General features: G+C 49.1%; 1 protein-coding gene and 1 pseudogene across 1 annotated transcript; both read left to right on the forward strand.

The window, feature by feature from the left end:
* Positions 1-8,112: 8,112 nt before the first annotated feature.
* LOC150051365 (CMRF35-like molecule 6) lies at positions 8,113-16,151 on the forward strand. The gene is given in 5 exon segments (XM_090350227.1): positions 8,113-8,419; positions 12,804-13,145; positions 14,724-14,835; positions 15,828-15,930; positions 15,932-16,151. Coding segments are annotated over 5 exon segments (888 nt in total). The 5' UTR covers positions 8,113-8,205; the 3' UTR covers positions 16,049-16,151.
* Positions 10,466-11,844, forward strand: LOC150051366 (cAMP-responsive element modulator pseudogene; annotated as a pseudogene).
* Positions 16,152-16,451: the final 300 nt, after the last annotated feature.

Consider the following 16,451-nt stretch of genomic DNA (forward strand, 5'->3'; position numbering starts at 1 on the left):
TTCTACACCAGCAAAGGCTGTTTGATTCCAACTAACAGTTCTTAAGGTCAGGGTCAGGGACTTACACTAAAGAAGAGAATTGGGCCACCAAAGACATTGAGTAAACATCGCCAAAGACATTGAGTAAACATCTAGCTTGAACTCAGTGCTTTAGTTCTCACTTGGCTTTTTTTTTTTCCCCTCAAGACTGGCACTTTACCACTCATACCACAGTTCTGCTTCTGGCTTTTTGGTGGTTCGTTGGAGTTGAGAGTCTCAGACTTCTCTCGAACAAGCTGGCTTTGAACCATAATCCTTAGATATCAGCCTTCCAAGTAGCTGGGACTACAGGCATACGCTACCAGCACCTGGTTTGGCTGTGACTTTGATGGCAGTATTCTGCAGCTAGACCACCGAACACAAACTTACTTTGCAGATGGGGAAACTGAGGGAAGGCCAAAGGAGCTGTCCAGCATCATGGAGCTGGAGAAAAGCCAGCCACTAGCATCGAAATCCAGTGTTTGATTACGACACCAGGTTCAGTCCAATCTGTGCAGCTACCTCCTGCATCAAAGGCAGTCGAGCCCCTGGTGCCCAGTGTCTTCCCTGAGTTCCTGTCTGTCCATCGCCGCCATCCTGGGAGGACCTGCCATCCTGGCCTCTGCCCATTAGCAGCTGCCTTTCCGGCAGGAGGATGAGGTCAGCCACACCCGAGCCCAAGGAGGATGAAGTCACAGCACTGCCGGCAGTGGTAGAGATGCTAAATAATTTACACGACTGCTGTGGTAGGAGCTGCAGCTTCCTGGCGGGCCCTGCATGGAGACAGCAGACAGGAACCAATGTCTATAGTTTCCAGCACCTACGCCTGACCTTGCATGTCCTCTGGGAGCTAGGGAAATCACTTTCAATCCTTCAAATGTCCCTGCACATAGAACTCGCTTGGGGATGTGGGGTGAGATGGTAAGATCCCTTCCCTTCCAGGTCACACCTGGGGCTGTGGTGGGTTCTCACAAGTAGTGGCACCTTCCTAGATCGATCCTTCTGCCTTTGCCCTGGAGTTGAGTCCCCAGCAGCCACAAATGAACCCCCAATCCTCAGCACTGTGTGCCCCAGCACGTTTATCCCCTCAGGGTCAGAAACAGCACTGGCTTGGTTGATAGCAGGGCCATGGCCTGGCTGTGCCTTTAAACAGATGGGGGGGGGGCTCCCACTCAAGATGGGGGGTAGGGCAGGAAAAGGGATACCCTTGGTGGGGGAGATGGCACAGGGCTTCCAGATGTGAGGGGTACCCCCCCAACCTGCTCCTGGCTCGGGCTCTTGCAGGCCTGTTAGTCTGCCCAGGAGCTCCTTCACCTTTCCATGACACGGGAAGGCCCTCGGAGGTCCAGGCCTGGGGAGGTTTTACACTGAATCCTAGTGGGTGCTGCTGGGGTAGAGACAGGCACCCTGTTCACATCCCGCTCCCCGCCCCCAAACCTTCCACAGCCCAAGTCACTCCCCACCAAGGCCCCTCCCCTCCCTGCCCACCAGCCAATCCGAGGCCACCTCACGCTTACATTCCAACCCCCCACCACCACCCTGTAACCTGATCGCCAGGACCAGAAGACTAGAGCCAGCTGTCGCTGTCCTGTGCCCCTACCATGGCTGTTGGGACCCAGGGCTCCCAGCCCTACATGGTCAACGGGGGCTGCAATTATTCCTGAGTTTTCCCTTGACCTCTCCCGAGTCCCTAGTTGCAACTCTGCAGACTGCACACCTCGTTGGTCCCTGTCCCCCAAAGCCCTCAAGGTTCCCAGGGTGAGGTTGAGGGGCCAGCTGCGCCCAGAACCTTCCACTGTCTTTGGCCTGGTTCTAAGGCAGGGTTCCTCAGCCTGTCACTGTTAGTATATTGGGGGGAGGAGAGGTTTGGTTCTGGTTGTCCCCTGGCCTGTGCCCACTAGACTGCCAACATTGAGACAATCCAAAACATCTCTAAGCATGGCACATGCCACCCCCAGTCCGGACCACACCCAGCCACAGGTCCATTGGGCCAGCTGGGATCCCTACAAAGTAGAATTCTGTGTCAGTATTGTTGGGCCTCCCCTCTTTTCAGTTGATTGACAGCAGTCAGGCCAGCCTGGGAGCCTTGGCCAAAACACCTGCCCCATACTTCCCCCTTCAGACACCTACTGAGCCTGTCCTGGGACAGGGGATGCTGGGGACACAGGCCTGTATCCTGTCACTTTACCAGGCCAACTGGAGCATCAGAAAGACTGCCAGCTGGAGCAGCAGGGGCTTCTGGGTTTTTATAAAGAGGTCAGGGAAGAAGGTCAGGGAGCTCCCAGCAGTGCTGCTCTGCTGCAGGTCATAGCAGGGACAGGCCAGACATGACAGGGCTCAGCCCTTGTGACTTCTTTTCCTCAGAGGCACACACACACACAGAGTCTCTGTAGTACATCATTTGTGGGACGGTCAGCAGGGCCAGGAACAGTGCTTTCAGCAGTGACCCAGGCCTGTAAGTCAAGCAGGACTTTGAACAGTGGGACAAGGTGGGGCAGGGGGAGAGGGTATCACCTAGATCCTGGCAGATGAGGGAGAAGACTTATTGTTCTGTTTCTCTTCTTTTTCTTCCCTTTCTTTTTTTTTCTCCTACCCTCCCCAAATAAATTACATATTTAATTGATTGTAGTGCTAGGAAATAGAACCCAGGGCACTATGCAAGCTCTCTGCCACTGAGCTACACCCCTAAACTCAATCATTACATTAAAAACAACAACAATATTGTTTTAAATTGTAAGAAGGCAGGGAATGTGTCTTAGTGGTAGACATGTGTGCCTCACGTGAATGAAGCCCTGGGTTCTATTCAAATCAGAAGTAGCGCTGTGACTCAAGTGGTAGAATGCTAGCCTTCATCAAAAGAAGCTCAGGGATATTGCCCTGGCCCTGAGTTCAAGCTCCAGGACTGGCAAATAACAAACAAATGAACTAACTAAATAAATTAAATTGTAGGAAAGAAAGTCAAGGGCAATGGTATATTCATGCTGCAATCCCTGCTCCTGAGAAGGCTGAAATCTGAGGACTCCAGTTTGATGCCAACCTGACAGAAAAATCTGAGACTCCTCTCCAGTTAAGCAACAAAAAGCCATAAGTGAAGCCATGGCTCAAGTTGTAGAGTGCCAGGCTTGAATGAGAAAAAGCCAAGAGAAAACAAGAAGCCTGGAGTTCAAGCTCCAGGATTTGGGAATGAACAAGCAAATATACATATAAACATTGAAAGAAAGAAAAAGAGTCCATTGGTAGCAGTGGGCTTCTGCCACAGCCTTCACAAAGACAAGAGGACCAGTCATCCTGACCACTTATCTCATTCCTCATCGATTCCCACCCTGTCTGCTGTTTCTAACTCACCCTAACTCATTCTAACTCATTGGGGGGATTTCTAGGGTGGCTGAGGACAGGACCTGGGGAAAGAGCGTGTGTCCGCTGTATGTATTTAATGCCCCCTTTTTCCCATTCCAGCCTCACTAGGATTTGGGGCTTTGAGAATGAGAATGCTGGACTTTAATGACAGTCAGGGACCAGATTGGCTTTGTGGTACCATTTGTCTTTTCTGGGTTCCCAGCTCCTGATCACACAGGCTGTGTCCCTCCAGGCAGACAACAGCAGACACGGGAGAAACATTTGGCTCATTATTTCATCCATTCCTCTATTCCTCATCAATATTTATTAAGGGCTGCTCCTTGCCGTCATTTTAATTGACATCCATCCTGGTATTGACTGACTGTATCCCAGCCTGTCTGCTGATAATGCTTCAGTCTCCTCCAGTCCAGAAGGCCCCCACATCATGGCAGCCAGGTGTTGTACATCTTTGGGGGTGTCACTGATGGGATGTGTGAATGCTGTATCTCTTTCCTGGTATCACTAAGGTGCTGCCATACTCTCAGGTGTGTGGGGGCAGAGCCACAGCCCCGTGTGTGTGTGTGTATGTGGGTTGGGGACCAGGGCTTGCCTCACAGGGGCTGTTCTTAAATTGGGGTGAAGGGAGGACCCATGGAGGAGCAAAGTCTTGGTGCAAGTGTGCCTCTGGGTAGAGAGCATGCTTCCATCTGGGTGGAAGCCAGCCTAGAGAAGAAAGAAAATCTTCCAGATTTATTTTGTAGCAAAAATTGCCAGTAGAGGTGTGGCTCAAATGGAGTACCCGTCTTGAGTAAAAAATGCTAAGGGACAATGTACCCAGGCCTTGAGTTCAAGCCCCAGGACTGGCACACAAAAATAAACAAAAGAAAAAAGAAGGGGGGGGAGAAAGGATGCTTCTGTGTTTTCCCATTTCATAGAACAGGGAAGAGTGTATCCCTTGAACTCACATACAGCAAGGCAGTGGCTCAGTCACAGTGGTCTTAGCATCACCTCCTGAAATTGTCATGAAAGTCTCCCCCATGGCACCAGCCCCCTTCCAGGAATGGAGGAGTATGCCAGCTCTGAACCCACCACCCCTGAGGTACAGCCCACCTTTCATGGTGGTGCGAGATGCCAGTCCCCGCTAAAGACAGGCAGTGTCCCATCCCAAAAGGTCTCTCTTGTGTTTGTGAACTACTGGCACCTGACAGGATAATGACTTTTTTTTTTTTTTGCCAGTCCTGGGGCTTGAACTCAGGGCCTGGGCACTGTCTTCAGACACTTTTTTTTGCTCAAGGCTAATGCTCTGCTCTGCGACTTGTGCCACAGCACCACTTCTGGCTTTTTCTGAGTATGTGGTAATGAGGAATGAAACCCAGGGCTTCACACATGCTAGGGGAGCATGCTACCACTAGGCTAGGCTCCTGGCCCAAGACAATGACACTTAAAGGGCCTCAGCCTTCCTCACAATGATCTGGAGAGCTGGTCGACCTCCATGTGGAGAGTTGAAGAATGTGCAGGGCTCCTCTGGGGTCAGCAGGAGACAGGACAGTCAGAGGTGGGACGTGGGTAGCAGGAAACTTGTTCTAGTTCGATGCCAACCTGGAAAGATCTGGGGTTCCTCTGAAGGGTTTGGGGATTTTGATGAGCCTTTCCCGTCAAACCTTGGCTTCATGCTTTGTACACAGCCCCTTTTCCTCCCCTGGAACACCCCCATCTCCAAGGCTCTCCCTCCCTCCCAGACAGCCCAGCTAAGTGGCAAACCCAGATGACGCTGTTCATAAACAGCGTCTGCTGCCAGCCCCAACTTCACCAGCCACCAAAAGGAGAAGTGGCAGCTTGGTGGAATTTTGTTTTGGAGGGGGAAGGTACAAGGGGGAAACGCAGGGCCTCAAGAACGTGCTAAGCAAGCATTGTGACTCCAATCTGCCACCACAAGGTCCCTGTGCAACCCATGCTGTTCTTGAGCTCTTGGCCCATCTGCCTCAGCCTCCCGGTGTGGGTATTACCCACCCATCCCTGTACCTTGCTGGAATCATGGCAGCTCATTCCCCTGCTTCCTCTATTCCCTTCTCGCCCAGCCCCCCAACTCTCTCCCTCTCTGTTTGTGAGAAGTTCCCATGAAGCACAGGCTGACTTCAAATCTCCAGGCCTCTGGGAGCTAGGATTACAGGTATGTACCACCAAGCCCAGACCCTAACTGGGCTTAGTTAACACAGCTTTTTTTTTTTTTAATTTTTAAAATTGTTATGAAAGTGAGGTACTTCTAGAAGGGTTACAGTTACATTAAGTCAGATAAAGAGTACATTTGTTGTTGTTGTTCACAGGGCTTGAACTCTAGACCTGGGTGCTGTCCCTGAGCTCTTTGACTGAAGGTTACCACTCTACCATGTTGAGCCAAACCAGCACTTCTGGTCAGATCTTTGCCTTCTGAGTAGCTAGGATTACAGGCATGAGCCACTGGAGCCTGGCCTACCTTTCTTTCTTTTTCTCTTTCTTTCTTTCTTTCTTTCTTTCTTTCTTTCTTTCTTTCTTTCTTTTTGGGCTAGAGCTCAGGGGATGAGCACTGTCCTTGGGCTTTCTACCACTTGAGCCACAGCACCACTTCTGGCTTTTTCTATGTGTGTGGTACTGAGGACTCAAACCCAGGTCTTTATGCATGCTAGGCAAGCACTCTAGGCCAAACTCCCTGCCCTACATTTCTTTTTTTTTTTTCTTTTTTTTTTTTTTTTGACAGTCCTGGGCTTGAGCTCAGGGCCTGAGCACTGTCCTTGGATTTCTCTCAAGGCTAGAACTTTACCACTTGAGCCTCAGCACCATTTCTGGCTTTTTCTAAGTATGTGGTACCAAGGAATCGAACCCGGGTCTTTATGCATGCTAGGCAAGCATTCTACCACTAGGCCAAACTCCCAGCCCCCTACATTTCTATTTTATATAGACTTTTTATTATTATTGTTACAAGGGAATTTGATCTCAGGATCCAGAGAAGCCACATCTTGAAAGGTTGAATTGGAAGTCTTTATTAGAAAGCCAGTGATTGCAAATGGACACATGTCTCCAAAAATCATGCAGCCTCAAATACACTTAATATTTGTTAGGAAACTAAGTCATGAGGGTAGTAAAGAAAGAGCAGAAAAACAATCTCAACAAACCAGATCAACTCTAAGAGAGAGTAGAAGAGCACCAGGAGACAGGAAGTATGGCACAATGGCATCTGAGGTGCTCAGGTCCTAAACAGGGTCATAGTCAAGGGGCAGTGTCACAGGGAGCTTGAGAGTTCAGAGAGTCTCTAGGAGTTTAAGGGACAGGTCTGGTAAGTCCACTAACCTGTTGTCCATGTTTCCACCCCTGCCTCTAGGAATTAAAGCATGCCTAGTACCTGGGGATGGGACTCCAATGCCAAGAGTTTTGGAAATTCCGTGTTATTTACCTCATTGCCAAGATGCCCCCAGTTAGACCCAGTCTCTTTATTTCATGATGTTCAAAAGGATTACAAGTGTACATTTCTTTCTGGATAATGACACTCCTTAACCCCTCTCCCAGTTTTTCCCTGCCATCCCCATCCACAAGTTGTACATTTCATTTTCAACATCATGTCTAGTGAATACCACGGCTGCATTTGCTCACCCTTTGTCCCTCCATTTCTGTGCTCCACCCAAAGACAAATAAATGAACAAACAAGACAGAAAGAAAACAAAAACAGCAACAAAGAAAAAAAAAAAACAAACCTCATTTCCATTCCCTAGAGTTCATTTTGGTAAATAATTATTTGATCTGACTTAACATGGTGCTGGAAGACGGTAGATCACAACCCATGCTGTCTCCTTGTTGCTCACCAGCTGTTGGGCTTCTCCTGCCATTTTCTCCTGTGCACTGGTAGGGAAGGCCCAGTCCTGCGTCAAACTGACCACTGGGATTTTGGCCTTGACCTCAGCAGTAATTCTTACCTTTTAAGGGAATCCTTTGTTTTCCTGTCTTTGTTTATGTGTTTCCCACTGAACCATGAACTCCTGGAGAGGAGAAATTGTGGCATTTTTATCTCTACGTCCCCATCTTTGGGCCCAGTGCCCAGCACAACAGGGACAGCTATGCACTAGTTGTTAAACAAATAAATGGGGCCTGGGCGTTGAGTGCCACCTGGTGGATAAAGGGAGTATAGCAGTGTCTCAAGTGGGGCTTTAAATGAAGAATTGGGGAAACAGGGTGCTGGTGGTTCATGCCTGTAATCCTAGCTATTCAGAAGGCTGAGCTCTGAGAAGGTTTGAAACCAATCCTGGGAATACATACATACATACATACATACATACATACATACATACATACATATGTACACATACATAAGAATCTATGGGTCCTTGCTCAGGTCTGGGGACAACACCAGAAGGAAGTTCACAGCCTTCTTGAGGGGCTTCCAGCCAAACTGAGATCATTCACCCAAGACCAGGCATTACTGATGGATACTGAGGTCACTATGCTAACTGGGAAGAGGGAAGAACAGACCTAAAGCTGGGGTTCCTGGGAGGGGAGCTCTACAGGAGGCCTCATGGTAGGCACTGAATGGTTGACCCCACTCAGGGGCCAAGGCTTTGCTCGACACTCTCACAGGGTTGCCAAGTTAACCACAAGGAAGCTGAGTACCAACCAGTAAGAAACCAGGCCCCTCTGTTCTGAGGGCGCCTTAACGGTAGAAGAGCAGATATGTGAGCTTTAGGCTTAGGCAGAGAGCGGGGGCGGGGGGGGGGGAGGGGGAGGGACCCAGGTTCCTGCTCACCACCCTTGTGGTGATCTTCCACTCTGAGGTCATTTCTATTGGGTTGAAGCTGAGTGGCTCCACTCAGCTTCCTCCATTTTCTCATGAGCCTCAGAAACAGAGCCAAAAGGAGCCGACAAGAAAACAGCAAGAAGAAAAGCAGAAGTTGGAGGCCTGGAGATTGGCCTACCCCAAAGGGGCCTTGGGTCTGCCAGTGGCTTCCCATGGCTGGAGGTGGCCTCACCTCCAGGGAGAAAATGAGCTCTTGGACCCTAGCTGTGTGGTGGTCTTTGACTCTGCTGTTTGTCTGTTTCCCAGGTGAGAGGTCTTTTTCCTGGGGGCAGGAGGTAGAGAAAGAGAGGGAGGGAGGGATGAGGCTGTGGGGAGGTGTCACCTGGGACACTCAAGACTGGAATCCTCTGTCCACACACAGTGGTGCTCTGTGTCCACTATATGAGAGGGACTGGCTGAAGGGCCTCACCCCAGAGAGGGAAGGGGACAGGGTCCCCCTGGCTTTGGTTGCACCCCCTATTGGGGGCAGGGCAGAGTGGGGACAGTGGAGAGGCATGGGGGAGGGGAAGGTGTCTGGCCACCTGGGTGGAGAGTGGCCAGGTGCAGACACCTGAGCATTGTGTGTCTGGAGAAGGTGCCTCTGGGTCACCAGGTTTGGGATGTGGAAAGAAGGGTGGGGACTGGGGAAAGAAGGTCAGAGTCTCTGCTAGGCAGATCCAACCAGGGCAACTCAAAGCTGCAGTTGAGGCACAGGAGTCCTGTGTGGAGAACAGGAGATCAGCTGTCCCCACAAAGGGGAAATGGGGCTGGGGGAGGGGACCTGCAGGAAGACAGATTGTGGGTATAGGCTTCCCACCAAGGAAAAGTCTCCTCCCTCATAGTGGCCTCCGGGTCCTCCTTACCACAGGCCCCTCAAACAGTCCTGCTGTTTGGTTGGACTAAATCCTAGAATGTCTTTGTTTTAGTGTTAGGAATTCAGCCTTTCTCTTTACTGCCCGCAGCCCCCCTCCCCGCATGTTTTTGTATACCAGTACTGGAGCTTGAAATTAGGATTTCTTGCTCTTGCATGGCTCTTTTCTTTGTTCAAGGTTGGTGCTGTACCACGTCTGGCTTTTTGGTGAGTAATTGGAGATAAGCGTCTTACAGATTTTCCTGCCTGGGCTGGCTTTGAACTTCAGTCCTCAGATATCAGATTCCTGAGCAGCAAGGCTTACAGGCTTTAGCTACCAGTGCCTGGCAGTCAAAAGTTATTGAGACCTCAATCTCTGCCAGTGAAAAGCTGGGTATGGTTATGTCCTTCTGTCATCCCAGGGGAAGTACAAATAGGAGAATCACTGGATGACTGGGGCACACATGAAAAACCGTATGTCAAAAATCTCCAAAGCAATGGGGATGGGAGGGAAAAATTGGGAGAGAGCAAAGGAAGGGGTGACATTGTCCAAAAAGAAATGTGCTCATAACCTGACTTATGAAACTGTAACCCTTTGGTCCATTACCTTTAGAATAACAATTTGTGTGTGTGGGGGGGGGGGGTCATGGGGCTTGGACTCAGCCTGGGAGCTGTCCCTAAGCTCTTTAGCTCAAGGCTACCGCCCTAGCCCTGAGCCACAGCAGCACTTCCTGTTTTCTAGTGGATAATTAGCGATAAGAGTCTCAGAATCTTTAGTGTCCTGGCTGGCTTTGAACCATGGTCCTCAGATCTCATCCTCCTGAGTCACTAGGATTACAGGCATGATCCGAGGTGCCTGGGCAGAGTAACACATTTTTTAAAAATCTAAAAAAAAGAAAAAAAAACCCTAAACAAAAGGGCTCTGTGGTTGTGGCTTAAGTGGTAGAGTACCTGCCTTGCAATAGAGAGACCCTAGGTTTAAACCTCAGTACTGTCCTTCTCCAAGTTGGTAAAATGAAAGAACTGCAATTCTAGGTAAAGGGAGGATGCCATGCAGACCCTCTTCTGCCATCCCTGATGACAGGGCCTGGTGAGGGTCTCAGGAAGACAGACACACAGCCATGCCTCATCCAAGATTAGCTGCAAACTCCCTGATTGGGAGCAATATCAGCTTCCCGTCCTCACCCTCCCAGCTTTGTGTCTGAGAACTGTGTGGGAAAAATGGCAGACATAATTCTGGCAATCAAAACTGAGCTTAAAGGTCAGGAGTTTGGCCTAGAGGTAGAGTGCTTGCCTGGCACGCATGAAGATCCAGTTCTATTCCTGGAACCAAATACACAGAAAAAAACCAGAAATGGTGCTGTGGCTCCAGTGGTCGAGCTCTAGCCTTGAGAAAGCCCAAGGACTGTGCTCAGGCCCTGAGCTCAAGCACAGGGCTGGCAAAAAAAAAAAAAAAAAAAAAAGAAAGAAAAAAGAAAAAAAAAAGAGCTACAGTTGATGTGGAGCAGGGTCGGGGGAGGACAGCTCTCTGCAAGCCGAAGCCCATCATGGCTGTAACTGGAGGTGAGACTGATGATGGAGCTGAGCGTGCCCCAAGTCACATGGTTGCTGCCACAGGGGACATGCCCACTTACCAGATCCGGGCTCCTACTACTGCGTTGTCACAGGGTACAGTGATGGCTGCCTCACCAAGAAGGTTGCACAGTCCCCAGCAGCTAGCAGAAGAAGCAACACGGAAATGGGAGCTGGGGTTCACGAAAAACAGGGAAGCTGCTCGGGAGTATCGCAGGAAGAAGAAAGAATATGTCAAATGTCTTGAAAATCATGTGGCAGTGCTTGAAAACCAAAACAAGACCCTCATTGAGGAAGTCAAGGCCCTCAAAGATCTTTATTGCCATAAAGCAGAGTAACTGTCTTTGACCCTGATTACTGGAAACTCTAATCAAGGGAGGCAATACAGAGGTCCTTCTGGTCACCAGTATGGACTTGTGGAAGGGACATTTGTGACCCTTGACTAAGAATCCGGTTTGTCTGAGTGTGTGAACTTGAATTGGGGATCTTGTTTCAAGATTTGGAGTATGTTTCTGATTCCATTTACCAAGCTTACGTCCGCATATTTGTCAATAGCATACAAAAACAGCAGCAAAAACAAACGTTTTGTTTGCCCTTATGCCTCTACTTTTTCCAGGGAAGCTGCTAAAGAATGTTGATGTCGAAAGAAAGAATACGTGAAATGTCTGGAAAGTTGAGTTGCAGTGCTGGAAGTTCAGAACAAGAAGCTTATAGAGGAACTTGAAACCTTGAAAGACATGTGCTCTCCCAAAACAGATTAGTAGAAATATTTAACTATGAACTGACTACAGCATGTACAGTTGCTTTGGAAAGCAATACAATATATAGCCGGCAAGAATAATGGCTTTTTCTTTGTATTATTCATTTTCCTTTCTCATCTCTTAACATTCCTAAAATGCTTCACTGTACACACTTAACTCTTAGTCCAAAATACAATTTTTAAAAAGAGACAAACTGTAAAAAAAAAAGTATGTACAAATTCTTGAAATTTTTGTAAGACTTGTTCCAAATGTGACATATTTTCAATTCTCAATCTCTGTGTCATGAATAGCTTCCTACACAATAAAATTTCATACAGATCTTTAAAAAAATCATTTCAGGAAAGGATGGTCAAAGATGCATATCCATCAGTACAATAAAATCAAACCACAAAAATACCTCAGAAAGTAATGGAAAGTCTATCTAATTATATGCCGATGTGACAAGATAGCCTAGGAATAAATTTATGGCATTTATAGATTTATATATATGAGTGGTATTGTAAAGAAGCTATTGCATTGCTGTCTTTCAATGCTGTAAAGACAATTTTTAATAGAACCACGTTGGTTGCAAAAAAAAAGAAAAAGAGCTTAAGCTGGTGGCTCATGGCCATAATCCTAGCTATTGAAGAGGATGAAATATGAGGATCATGGTCCAGCCTGGGCAGGAAAGTCCAAGCAACTCTTAACCTCCAGTTCACCACCAGAAAAGCCAGAAGTGAAGCTAAGGCTCAAGTGGTAGAGCACCTGCCGTGAACCAAAAATGTCATAGAAAGAACCAAGGCCCTGAGTTTAATCACACACACACACACACACACACACACAAAAGGAAGAGAGCAAGAGAGAAAGATGTTACCTGAAAAATAAGTGTATCGGGCCAGCTGAACTAATTCCAGAGGGTTATTGTCACTCAATCCCTGCAGTCATAACTATTTTGACCCACACTTGAATCAATTATGTACATTGTCCTTGTCAAAAAATGCCACCCGAGCCAGGCTCTGGTGACTCACACCTGTAATGCTAACTAAACGAATCAATAGGCAAACACCTAAGCATCATGGTTCAAGGGTAGGTGAGTCTGGAAGGTTTGTGAGACTCCTGCTGCAAGAAACTACTCAGAAAAGCTGAGAATTGTGCTGTGACTCAAGGGACTCACTTGCCTTCTGCAAAAGATACTCAGGGACAATGCCAGGATCCAGAATTCAATCCCTAGGACCTGCAAAACAAAACCAAAGGTCGCCCTGCTGGCATCTGGCTCTCCTTCCCCCATGAGCACTAGGGGGCAGATGGTGGCTGTTTTGAGAGGGGCTGGCATGTTGGAAAGCAGGGCAGGGAGGCTGGGACTAAGGCAGAAAGAAGGTCCTGCTGGGTCAAACTCCTGGGCTGGTGGAATAGTAAAGGGGTGATCTGGCTTGGAACCCCTGGCCCTGCCCTTCTGTGAGGGCCCAGAATTGGGGCTTGTGTTTTCCAGGCTGCTGTCTCCTGAGAGGCCCCAGAAGTGTGAAGGGCACCGAGGGGGAAACCCTGAGCCTGCAGTTCCAGTATGAGGAGAAATACAAGACATATAGCAAATACTGGTGCAGAAGATCCAAAGTGCTACGACTGTGTGAGAATGCTCTGAAGACCAAAGACTCAGAGACAGAAGTGAGCACAGGCCGAGCATCCATCAGCGACCATCCTGAGAACCTCACCTTCACTGTGACCTTGAAGGACCTCTTGATGGAGGATGCGGGCTCCTACTGGTGTGGGATTCATATACCCTGGACTGAAGGACTGGATGATTCCTTGCTGGTTGAGGTGTCTGTGTTTTCATGTAAGCGCTCTTCATCCCAGCACAGAAGCTGCCAAAGAGACTCAGGTGTGAGAAGATGGGGGGAGTCAGATCAGGGCTGGGATCCCCATTCTGTGTGTGTGTGTGTGTGTGTGTGTGTGTGTGTGTGTGTGTGTGTGTGTGTGTGTGTGTACAGATACAGTGCAGCACCCATGTGGTACCAAACCCTCTCTAGAGTTTGCCTGACAATCTCAGGCCTGAACTCCTCCTGGTGACAGCAGAGGCACTGGTCCTGAGACACTGGTCCATCACTGCCTTCCAGTCCTGATGAGCGCCTTGTCCTTCTTGGATGGGGAAGGGAGGAGCACAATGTGTCAAACACACACACACACACACACACACACACACACACACACACACACCTGCCTCCCCCTTCATGTGGGAACACACACTGGGACATCTGTCCCCTTTATGAAAAGCTGTGTGACCCTGCCCTGTTTGGAAACCACTGCTGTGGGGATTCTGAGGCCATAGCTACTGTCAAGTGCCTCCCCTCAGGCACAGGGACCAATGGGGAAGATTAGACAATGGGCTCTCAGCTGTTAAGCACTGCAGGACTCCATGTCTGCAACTAAATCTTCCTCCATTCTCCATTCCCTGGCAGGGAATGAATCCAGTGTAACCTCTCTAAGGGTCCAGGTTGGACTTGGGGCTGTAACTCTGTTCCTCAGAGTTCCTCCTTTTCCTTCCACCCTGGGAGTTTATACCAAAGAGTGAGGAACTAAAGCCCCAGCACTGTCACTGGGTCTCTGAAGGGCAAACCTGCTGACTCTGTCCACAGGCTCCAGTAGTTGTTTTTCTAGAATGTTCTTCCTGGCCACTTCCTCTGGAGGGAGGTATCTGTGGTGTGCCAGAAGCCTAGGCCTGGCTGACACTGGGACTGTCATTCACTGTGGGTGCACTGACCATCCAGGCTCTCTTCTGAAGCCTAGTTGAACCATATGCCTGACCCCAGGGACCAATTTTTCTGGGTCAGGTTCTACACATTAGACACAGTGGTATTTGTTCCTAGGAAGAATGGAGGAGAAGAAAAAGAAAGGCACGCTGTGACTAGATGAGACTTGACAGTCTCCCTGCCCCTCCTCTCCCCTTCTCTCTACTCTTTGTCTAGTACTGGGGCTAGAAATCGGGGCCTTGCACTGTGACTTGGCTTTTTTCACTCAGGCCTGGCACTTTCCCACTTGAGCCACAGTTCCAAGAAGGATAGGAGTCTCTTGGATTATCCTTCTGGGGTGGCTTTGCACCTCCATCCTCAGGTCTCGGCCTCGTGAGTAACCAGGAGTGAGGGATGCGCCTTGCCCGCAGTGTCTTTTCGAGATGCTTGAGTGTCCTGTCTGGAAAGGCAGTGCTCCTGTCTGAAAGTGCCACAGTGTGCCTTTAGACAGGGCAAGGAAGGGCAGCTGGTCAGCCCTAGGTGTGTGCAGGGGTTGAGAGCACATAGGACACCTGTCTAGCATTTGGGGTGACTTGGCTGTGTGAGTCGAGGCTGTTGAAGCCCAGTGACTACTGAGACTGAGTGTGGGGTTCCTGAAACTGCCTTGTACTTCACCTGATCCACAGCATCCAGCTCCAAGAACTTTAGGAGCACCCTGGAGCCGCCCACCTGGGGGCCACCCACCTCGGGGCCTAGCACCACAAGGGACGACACTTTGAGTCCAAGCCCACAGCCTCGGTAAGAGCCAACCTTTGGAACTGCACCTTTGGGTGGTGCCAGCCTGCTGCACAAGTCCAGTTCCTACATCACTCTGTGAGCAGCTGTTGGATTTACACAGAGAGGTTGTGTGCCATCCACTAGGTAATGGAGAACCTGATCAAGAGTCACAGAGCAGGGGCCGGGGGTTTGGCCTAGTGGTAGAGTGCTTGCCTAGCATGCATGAAGACCCAGGTTCAATTCCTCAGTACCACGTACATAGAAAACAGCTGGAAGTGGTGCTGAAGCTCAAGTAGTAGAGCTCTAGCCTTGAGAAAGTCCAAGGACAGTGCTCAGGCCCTGAGCTCAAGCCCAGGACTGGCAAAAATAAAATAAAATAAAATAAAAAGAATAGTTTCTCATTAAAAAAAAAGAATATAATCAAAGCACACTAAATGCATATATAGATATGTGCACTTTGATTGCATGCATATAAAGTCTGAGATATATAAAAAGATATACATATAAAAATAGACAAAAAGAGCTGGGGCCTGACTCAAGTGGTACAGCACCTGTCTGACAGAGCAGGAGATGCTGAGTTAAAAAACCTAATATTACAAGAAAACCCCAGCAAGCAGAAAGGACCAGATGAGACCCATCCTCATGGGAAATGCTGTGTGTAGAGGAACAGACATTCATAACTGCATTATGGATTTCTGAACCCCAACAAGCAGTTCCCAAACACGGAAGGCTCAGGTGTAATTCCCTCCTCATTTCCTGGCCACGGGTCACCTGGGTGCCTGGCTCCCTTCTCCTCCTTCTCACGGCCACATCCTTCCTACACCCACAGTCCCAAGCTCAAGGTCCTTCTTTGGCTGTCAGTCAAGGGACAGAGGTGTTTCCTGCAGGACTGGGCTGTACAGCCTTGGTCCCAACATGAATCACTGGACCGGGGGGTGGGATGGGGTGAAGTACAGAGTGCAAAGCCCCCCTTCTCCCTGGGGTAGAATTCACCAACAAGGCTTCTCTCACAGATCCCTGCAGAGCAGCATCTACTTGCTGCTGTTGGTCTTTCTGGAGCTGCCCCTGCTCCTGAGCATGCTCAGTGCAGTCCTCTGGGTGAACAGGCCTCTGAGGAGCCCAAGACAGGAGGCAGATCAAACTGGATTATGAGCACCAGGGACATCTGTGGCCAGATACACGGCCCCATGAAGATGGAGACCACCGCCTGACCAACAGATCTGTGCTACCATGAGAAGACTCTACACTTTCCAGACATACCTGAGAAATGTCGTCTTGTGTTAGAACAAACCCATAAAAGAATATGCCTAATAAAGTCACCTCTTTTAAACCAGAAATGTTCCTGCACCCCTGTGTGTCTACTTCAGCTTCAGTAATGGTAGATGGTTTAATACTGATGAACCCCTTGAGGATCTCCTGTGCCTGCTTCCTCCCCTCTGCAGACAGAGCCAGCCCTGAGCCCCATGATCTTCATTCTGCTTGCTGAAGGGTTTCTTGTTGTTGTTGTTTTTCCAGTCCTGGGGCTTGAACTCAGGGCCTGGGCACAATCCTTGAGCTTTCTCAAGGCTAGCACTCTACCACTTGAGCCACAGCACCACTTCTGGCTTTTTCTGTATCTGTGGTACTGAGGAATCAAA

This window comes from Megascapheus bottae, chromosome 17, assembly GCF_031878675.1.
Source record: "Megascapheus bottae isolate mThoBot1 chromosome 17, mThoBot2.hap1, whole genome shotgun sequence".
Lineage (NCBI taxonomy): Eukaryota > Metazoa > Chordata > Mammalia > Rodentia > Geomyidae > Megascapheus > Megascapheus bottae.